The sequence below is a fragment of the Melitaea cinxia genome, chromosome 20 (genome assembly GCF_905220565.1).
Source record: "Melitaea cinxia chromosome 20, ilMelCinx1.1, whole genome shotgun sequence".
NCBI lineage: Eukaryota > Metazoa > Arthropoda > Insecta > Lepidoptera > Nymphalidae > Melitaea > Melitaea cinxia.
In genome coordinates, this window is record NC_059413.1 from 5,535,904 (window position 1) to 5,545,979 (window position 10,076).

General features: G+C 31.0%; 1 protein-coding gene across 1 annotated transcript; it reads right to left on the minus strand.

Annotated features, from left to right (window-relative positions):
* Positions 1 to 4,226: 4,226 nt before the first annotated feature.
* LOC123663438 (alpha-tocopherol transfer protein-like) lies at positions 4,227 to 9,776 on the minus strand. The gene is made up of 6 exons (XM_045598121.1): positions 9,617 to 9,776; positions 8,681 to 8,843; positions 6,516 to 6,630; positions 6,306 to 6,437; positions 5,025 to 5,238; positions 4,227 to 4,461 (listed from the first exon to the last, which is right to left on the minus strand). Exons 1-6 carry the CDS (start codon positions 9,774 to 9,776, stop codon positions 4,316 to 4,318), a joined length of 930 nt encoding a protein of 309 aa, XP_045454077.1. The 3' UTR covers positions 4,227 to 4,315.
* Positions 9,777 to 10,076: the final 300 nt, after the last annotated feature.

The window sequence follows — 10,076 nt, forward strand, 5'->3', positions numbered from 1 at the left end:
AATACCGTAAAATAATTTAAAAACTTTTCTAGTGACCTTATATTTTATTGAATTAAAAAAAAAATAGCATAATGTATTGCCTCACGCGTTATAGTTGATAGCCACCCTGTTTTATATTCCAGGGTTTTGTCTATTTAGTTATATTTGTTTTATATATATATATATATGTATATATATTATAATTGTTACTTGATAATTGTGTTTGCTCGCAAACGAAAAAAAACCCACTTCAATTACATCGACGAGTATACAACGTAGATCGAGGTAAAAATATTCAAGTAACTACCTACGCGTTATCAAATATTACTCAAAAAGTAGTTATCAGATCTGGATAAAATTTATATATGACCACGTGATAAACATCAGCTTTTGATTAAATCAAAAATTATCAAAATCGGTACACTCAGTAAAAAGTTATTACAGATTTTCGATAGTTTCCCTCGATTCCTCTCGGATCCTATCATCAGATCCTGGTTTCCTTATCATAATACCAAACTAGAGATATCCCCTTTCTAACAAAAAAAAAGAATTATCAAAATCGGTACATCCAGTACAAAGTTATGCGGTATAATACAACGTAGGTCGACGAAAAAAGCGTCAAGTAAAAACGCATTATAGATATACATAACTCGAAAAGTAGTTGTTAGATCTCAAATAAATTGAAATGGGACCAAATGACATACACCATCTTTCCATCAAAAGAAAATTTGTCGAAATCACTTCACCCAGTCAAAAGTTCTGAAGTAACATACATAAAAAAATACAGTCGAATTGAGAACCTCCTCCTTTTTTGGAAGTCGGTTAAAAAGAAACCAGACGCATTAATTTGCCTAACTGTACCAAAGTTTAATATACATAAACGTATTTTGCAAATTAGTATATAGATACTATTTTCATAAACTTAATACATTATTATTATTATTATTTTATATGAATAGTTTAAACAAATTAATTTCGAGAATATTAATTCGATTTAATACAAAGAAAAAAATATTAATTTTAGAAAGCAAGTCTTAGCAACTGTAATTTCCGAATTGCCACACAACTTGTATTGTGTTTGTGCAGTGATCAGTCATACTACTTATTTTTAAATACTTAAAAAGCTTGTCAAAGTCCTAAACCATTTCACTAGACTATCCATGACCTCAATTATGTTTAGCTATTATTCGACCATATTAAAAATATTTTAACTATACAGAACCCATTGACTTGAACTTTCCGTCCAAGATTAGTATATTTTATGAATTTTATAATGCACTTTATGCGAGTATTCTAAAGATTTTCTAATAATGTAATAAGACAACTTTAAAAATATATTATAAAATAAATAAATAAATATTTACAACATACAAACACAGTCATCTGTTCTTAAAGATAGCAACTTAATGCTTGTGTTATAGGTAACAGCCGACCGGTATAGCTACATATATTTTATATTCTTGTTTTCGATTAACATGCATATAAATAATACATGTTACGGGGTGGGAATCGAACCAGTAACCCCCGGAGCAGAAAGCACATGGCTACAAAGTGCGCCAACGGGCTAGACAAAGTCGCCGTTTATTTTAGTACAGGGCCTTATTTACAATCCACAGTTAGTCGTTTCTTTTTATTGAAAGATAATAGTTAATTATAACAAGCACTATGAATCTGATCTTTTTGTCACAAGTAAAACATTTTTTTTATGTTTTTATTTTCATTGTAAACAAAGTAATTGTCAGTTACATAAATAACCTTTATTTATCAATAATATAAATCAGCTATTTCGTAAATAATATTTCGGCCCTAGCGATTAGGCGTGGCTGTTGTGAGTTATGACCACAACAGCACTGCCTTCTATTGTCCCTTAGCCATTGACCGCAGACGAAGTTTATTTTATTGTTTCGCAGATTTTATTAGCTACTAATATCTAAATCTACATTTATAACTAATATAAATCTACAACAGATGAAATCCTGTGCACTGAAATACATTGAAATTCTTTGAAGGACACTCTGTAATCGATGCTGAAGCCAAAAAGTATTTTTTTCACTACCAACTGGCTGTTTGGTTACGGCAGTAAGAATATAGCCACCCCCTCTCTTCCCGTGGGTGTCGTAAGAGGTGACTAAGGGATAACACAATTCCACTACCACTTTGGAACTTAAAATGCCGACCGATGGTGGGATTACCATCCAACTGCTGGTTTTAAATACACTGGCCGAAGACGGGTACCAGCATCTTCGGTGCGACAAAGCCAGCCCTGCGGTCACCAACCCGCCTGCCCAGCGTGGTGACTAAGAGCAAAACACATGAGTTCACGTCATTTTTGACACGAACTTGTGGAGGCCTATGTCCAGTAGTGGACTGTATCAGGCTGAAGTGATTTATTGTGAACATTATAAAAATTCTTAGTAGGCTACGTTACGTTTACGTTATTCATACTAGAGAATATATTCGCTAGCCCGCATTGGAGCAGCGTGGTGGATTAAACTCGATCCTTCTCCTACATGGGGAAAGAGGCCTATGTCCAGACGGGGGATATTACAGGCTAAAATGTAACCACAAATCACATATTAATTAGTATATTAATTATACATATATACTAGCTTTGTCGAAGTACGTTCTCAGTTTTAATTACTTTATTAAAACTAAATAAATAAAATAATAAATAAATAAATAAATAAAAAATAAATAAATAAATAATGCGGTAACAATTAAGTTATATAAATAGTAATCGAATAATTAGATGACACCTTCTAGCATTGACCGATAATTCGCTCCAATTAAGTCATTAGCATTCATGTCACACCAACGCCCTGTTAATCAATTTCGCCTTACATGACATGTTATGTACATGTTTACGTTCAATCATATTCAGCTCCCGTAGGACTTGATTAAACATGTTCCTGGAGTAACTCATCTGTTTGTTTGTTATTGTTAAATAACAGAAGCTCCTAGTCCTATTCACGAATAGGGGTCTTTAGACAGGCTTTCAAAAATTCTATGATTTCTAGATACCATATATCACGTATCGCAAAAAATCCATCTAGAAATATGAAAGAAAAAAATTCTTTGATTTTTTTCCCAAAATATTATTTAGTGATGATACAAAATATTATATTTAAATTATACTTGAATAGTAAGGAAATTAGGTATCATGGTGTTTATAAGTTTGTACATGCTGTACTTAGACATAAATCTTTTATACTACAAGCAGATTAAAAAGATGAAAAAAGAGGGATCGCTTTTGTGAGAAGGCCTCCATGATTAATTTACTCAAGCCCATTGCATGTAGCTAGTCTACTCTGGGATTTCACAACTGCATAAAAAGATACAATGATCCAAAAGATTAAAAGTTTAAGGAAGTATCGCTTTAATTGCATTATCGTAAAATTAAACATTAAAACGCCCATTCTTAGATTGCTCCTAATGATTTTTAATTTAATCGAAAGCCGATGTTTATCATGTGGTCACATTTAAATTTCATTGAGATCTGATTACAACTTTTGGAGTAATCTTTGATAATGCGTATTTACTTGACTTTTTATCGTCTATCTGTTATATTGTCGATACAATTGAAGTCAGTTTTTCTTCGTTTGCCTGCAAACACAATTATTGCTATTATTTTGTTCTTCCAAATATTACCAACTAACTTTTCGGCGGTGTTTATGATGTTGGTGATATGATTTTTATTCCATTTTCTGTCATTAAAATGTAATTTTTGTCACTCAACGATAACGTAGCATTCTCCTAGTAAAGGAATTTATTAAATCGATCTAGAAGTTTCTGGGTTTTTCTAAATATTACAAACATTCAAATATACAAAAATACGAGTCTTTTTTCTTTTTAATACTATTATAAATAGTAAATTTAACCTAAAAAACCGGACATTGCTTGATTATAAACAATATATGTAGGAAAAAAAACGAGAAAAAGTGCTTTTTTCCTACGACGTTGACATAGAGATACTCAGTTGCGATGCAACTGTCACAGCACGACCCGGATTTCGTGTCGCGTGAAATCACAAAAGGTTGAAAGATATTTCTTTTTTTTTTTTTTCATTTGTAACTTTAAATTTTCAGTGAAAATATATCTCTCAAATGTTCAACACTGTGTCTAAAAAAGTTTGGTGATATTAACTTTTGTTCGGGAAGAATATTTATTAGTGGAATTACATTGTACCATTTTTTTCGTTTGATAATATTTTATGTTGTAGGGTAATTCGGTTTAGTATCTAAAGACCATTGTTTCCATTAAATTTTATTCCATTAAGCACTTAAAGTTAAGTAGAAGTAAATGCATTACTTAAATTCCATTAATGATAATAATTTTCTTAATCAACTTCTAACTTTTTAAATGTTCCAACTAAATACTCTTCATTAAAATCACCCTGCCTCAACTTTTCATTTGAAACTTGTTTGCAGCATTCAATCAGATAATCTCTTACGCCATCTTTTCGCAATTCTTTATTGTACATTTCTGAAACAGAAAATATTAAGTATTATAATTGACATGCAGTGTTACCTTCACTGAACTTGGATTTAAACATGGATTTTCAATCAGAATACCAGAAGTGTACTATGAATCAAATTTATATTCACCGACGCATGTATATTTTAAACTTTCATCAAAATATTTTAGTACATCTGTAAACTAGTGAAAGGTTCAAAAAGTATAAGATCAGCGATCCCATAAAGATGATATATATAGCTTGTGTGGCAACATTGGCAAGATACAAACTTACCATTAGCACAACATCACAGTTAACAAGACTCGAAGAGCACGTAAAACCAGTCAGTTCCACTTGCTGTTACAAGAATCTAATAAAAATATTTATTTTTTCTCGTGGTATTAATTTATCCACTAACTTAGGTGGAGTAGTAGAAGATTAAATACTAACCTTAAAACCAAAAGTTTTGATTGATAGTGGAATATTTGCAGTCTTCCCCAGTTTGGTACAAGTCACTTTTGATTTTGTTCGTGTATTTTGATTATTACTTTCTTAATTAAATATATAAAAATAGAATTATGAAAAAGAGTACCTCTAAATTCGTCCAACGAAGGCTCCTCACCACCATAATCTTTAGGTAGATAAGCTACAGGAACGTATTTGTAAAGTTCTTCTATATCTTCGTGAAACATGAATCGCTCGAATAATTTCGGTTTGACGAATTGCTTGAAAAGGTTGAATATGAATTGAGTTACAGCAGGCGCTTGTATTACATGTACCTCATACATTTTGAAACCAATGCCATCCTAAAAAAAAATTATGTATTAAATAGCATCAGCATGAAACTGGAAATCATTATTTCCTGGCCCGGCTGTGGTTCTATCTTAAGAATTGTCAAACGTGTGAAGTTTAAATGAAAAATTATAGTAAACGATATATTAGAACTAGCAGTATAATTAATACCAATAAGAAAATCGTGACACGAGAAAGTTACATTATACATTACCAACGACTACTCTTTGGCTATTCTTCCTTTTTAACCGACTTCCAAAAAAGGAGGAGGTTCTCAATTCGATTGTTTTTTTTTAATGTATGTTACATCACGAGAGAACTTAAGTATTTTATTTTACTTCTTCTTGTTCTTCTTTATGGTTAATTGAATTTTATTTTAATTGAAAGGTGTTGCGTGTGATGTTCCATTTAAATTAAATTGAGATCTGACAAGTACTTTTAGAGTTATATCGAATAATGCGTATTTACTTGACTATTTTTGTCTACTTATGTTGTATTACTTGTCGATGTAATTGAAGTCGTTTTTTTTTTTTTCGAGCAAACACAATTATTTGTATTTACATCTTTACAAACATAACAAGTATGTGTGTATTTTTAATATCTAGATGTACTCGTATATTATAATATATTTATAATTATATTTTAAATTCATTTATAATATATAATATATATATATAATTATATATTATAATTATATAATATAATATTAAATATATTATATATATATAATATATATATAGGTAATTATATTTTATATTCATTTTTTGTACATCATATTGGGTTACTTCATTTGTAACTAATCATAAACAATGGAATATGATCAGTGAAATTCGAATTACGAAACAACAGTTAAGATTTTATCAATTATTGTAGAAATATTATTTAATACTAATATTTAAATTGTCATTTAAAAGCTCTAAGAGCGATCTGTTTTCTTTATAATGTGATAATATCGTAAGTAAAAGAAAACAAGGTAAGATAACATCCACTCTCAAAAACTCAAATGGCTTATAGTCAATCAAAATAAATACAATAAGAAACTTATAGAAAAGTCTAAAAAATTCAGTGAAAAATTATTTACCTGAATAATACTGATAAATTTCTGTATTAAGTTCAGATTAACTCGTAATATGTGACCAATTGTTGCGTTCTGTAAATCAAAAATCCAAATGTCTCCAAGCATATAATCGAATTTACATCGTAGATCTCCCAACTAAAAAAGTAGACAAAAAGAAAATATATCATATAATTATGTAGCTGTTGAACCATTTTTCCATCAAATTTTACATACCATTATTGTATTTCTGTAAGTTTCTTCATTTGAAAACTTTCGAGGATCGGGGTCGCTTATTTTATAAATTGAAATTCTTTTTCCCTTGTACAATTTTAACATAGCGGCTTGTCGGCTAAAAATGTAATTTTAATTATAGTTTAAAATTTTTACCATAATTATGTATTTCGTATCTATATAACTAAGAATCATATGAGTATTTTTTTATTTAAAAAAAATGATACCAAAAGGTCACGTTTTTGAGATAAAAAAAATCTCAAAATGTTTTTCAAAGGGTACAAATGAATGGAAAACTTTTGGGCAGATCGAAAAGCGGTTGGGTTCAAAGGCGGTCGATTTGGAAAATGTAGAACATATATGGCAATACCTCATATATATTATAGATTTTATGACAAAATTAATTCTAACTTTCTTATCCACCATTATCTGAAATGTACCATTTAATAAATCACTTACAAAATTAAATATATAAATAAAATATTATAAGAAATGAAAGTCGACTTCAAGCACTTTAAGGATTACTAATTGATATTACAAATGGCTATCTCTACCGTAGTAACCAAGTACTAGTTCTTTTTTTTGTTTTTGTTTTTTTTTTTTAAACAAATATTTCTTTAGTAATAATTTAGTCTCTCTATGACCTTTATTAAATCAAATTTTACATCAACAAATGCACACATCATATAATACGCTAAGGTTAAGATGTTTGCCTCCTTTTTTAGAATTTTTTTTTATAATTACTGCACATAAATTATATATTATTTTATAAACAATTGCATGCTCTACCGGCATCCACAATTAAAATAATTATTTTCGCTTTTGTTTTTGGAAATTTATTCGTTATTAAAATTATATATTTACGCTTCAGCCTGTAATATCCCACTACTGGGCATAGGCCTCTTTCCCCATGTAGGAGAATGATCTGAGCTTAATCCACCACGCTGCTCCAATGCGGTTTGGTGGATATATGCCCTACTACGAGTAACGATCACTATCAGGTGTACATGATAACAATCGGGACCGACGGCATAACGTGCTCTTCGGTACGGTAGGGAGACCCTCAAGGACTACACAAACACCCAGACCACGGCAAACACCTGTATGGCCAATAGAAATGTTTGTCATGTGCGGGGATCGAACCCGCAACCGCCAGCGCAACAGGTAAAATCCATGGTTGTGACCGTTGTGCTAACGCAGCTTAACAACGCGCGCGGTATAAAATTATATATATGACGGCTTTAATTTTGAAACAACGTCAACATGATTAACGGTCGATAAATTTTTACTTATTCAGTGCGAATTATTCGCACGGATTTTGCTAGTGTATATTATTTTTCATTTATTTGTTTCGAACAAGGGAATCAAATCCACAGGTACATTTTTAATTTTTTAATTAACACAAATTAACCAAACAAAAGCCAATTTAACATTATTCATCAGATTTTTTAAGTAGACAAAGTATAAAAACTAGAAATATATATTTTAATACAAGCATTGTAAGTAAAAAAAAATCATGAATAACAAACACTGCTCTTAATATCTGTAATAGGATAATTAACATGTCTTTTATGGTATTTTTTAATCTGTTATATCATTACTATAGCAAGCGCTATGATCACGGGTTCAATGAATGTACCAACGACAAACAATAAATACATAAACATACAAATCACAGTACAATTATAGTGAGGTAGCGCAGGAAAAATATTTGCTTAAAATCTGATCTGGAGTGCCTCAACCTTACAGGAGGTCACTGCAAATAGTACTCGTTTCAAGTAATGTTGTGTTCCTGTATTGAGTAAAATAGATAGAGCTCACGGGGGTGGTTGGGGTTAGGGTCAGCATCGCTTGTTATGCACCTGATGTTACAATCGTCAATTAGCTTCGGTAATCGCTTACCATCAGATGGACCGTACATTTGTTTGTCACCCTAGTGGTATAAAAATAATAATAATAAATGAATGATAGACCTAAGTTTGTAATAAAAATAATAATATATATTCTTTAACGCAATTTAAAAGAAAGGTAATAAAAATATATCAAACAATTTTTAAAAATTGTAATTATCTCCATGAGAGATCTCTTTCAGCCAACCTGCGGTAGTGAGAAATAGGCTAAGAAGTACAGTAGTAATATGTTACTATCAAAACAAGAAAAATACTTACTAAAATGTCCATAGTTCGACATCAGGATCTAACAAAACATCTTTCCTCGTATTTATTAATTCCGGTGCTAGTGACCTTTGCTTGTAAAAGTGGTCGATCTTACGTTTCGTTTTTTCCCTAGAACACTTTGATGCGATAAGAATCATTTCCACGTAGTCTCGATCTAAAAAAATAGTAAATATTCTAAATATTTTTGAATATCATATCAAAAATTGACCGCTCCAGCGGGATTCGAACCCGCGTCTCCGACTGACCGTGTCGGCGCTCTAGCCAATTAAGCTATGGAACGATATACCCGCTAGAGCGAAATTTTCGATATGATGATTTTTATTTTCGGTTTAAGCAAACCGTGGCGCCGTCTATAGTGAGTTCTTTACAGAGACCCGTAACTATTCAAAGTTTCATATTACAATGAAAATCTTTGACAGGAGACGACACCATGCTATTTTTAATATGTACGATTTTTATTTTTGTGTTACCCACACATTAGGAATTCTAAATATTTTTGAATATCATATCAAAAATTGACCGCTCCAGCGGGATTCGAACCCGCGTCTCCGACTGACCGTGCCGTGTGTGTTGATATGATATTCAAAAATATTTAGAATTCCTAATGTGTGGGTAACACAAAAATAAAAATCGTACATATTAGTAAATATTCGTTATGGGAATTACCAAAAATACTTTCGATATTAGATTTTTCTTTCAATGTACTTGATTATAGGTCTTTCGAATATATGGAAATTTTGGCTAAACTGGATCATATTTCGATAAACAGCAGTTGAGCAAAGTGCTGAATTAAGCTTTAAACTCGTTTCCTGAATGAAGACGAGATCTTTAATTTGATCAGTTACAAATTATACATGTTAATTAAATTCTTTCACTTTTTCACTTTGAAGAAATTTTTTATTGTAATTTTATCTAATAAAATTTTACCAATCGGGGCTTCAGCCAAATGTGGTTGTTTGTAAAACCATTCAATAATCGCGTCTATATCCTCTTTTATTATGCTTTCTTTAATCCCAAGTTCTTTGCGTATTTCTTCCTTTTCTTTCAAGCTCCATGGATACAGAGGACATTGACCTTTTGTAGGCATCTGTAAAGAAACTTCTACTTTAATAGATGTACAGAGTTTTAGGTATTTTGTTTGTTTTAAATGTCCTTATTTTAACATATAACTGAACCAAGAGTTTTTAATGTAACTAATTTTGTTTCCTTAAAATGTAATTCGGTTCGTTTTGCTGTGTGGCTACGGCACTAAAGAATTTAGCCACCCCCTCTCTTCCCGTGGGTGTCGTAAGAGGCGACTAAGGGATAACAAGGTTCCACAACCACCTTGGAACTTATGAAGCCGACCGATGGCGGGATAACCATCCAACTGCTGGCTTTGAAATAC

Excerpts from the sequence above, each read along its gene's own strand:
- LOC123663438 (XM_045598121.1), bottom strand. The coding sequence starts at position 9,776 with ATGCCTACAAAAGGTCAATGTCCTCTGTATCCATGGAGCTTGAAAGAA. Across the intron at positions 6,438-6,515 it reads CTTACAGAAATACAATAATG|TTGGGAGATCTACGATGTAA; the intron begins GTATGTAAAATT and ends CTACTTTTTTAG. Across the intron at positions 5,239-6,305 it reads AATTTATCAGTATTATTCAG|GATGGCATTGGTTTCAAAAT; the intron begins GTAAATAATTTT and ends ATTTTTTTTTAG.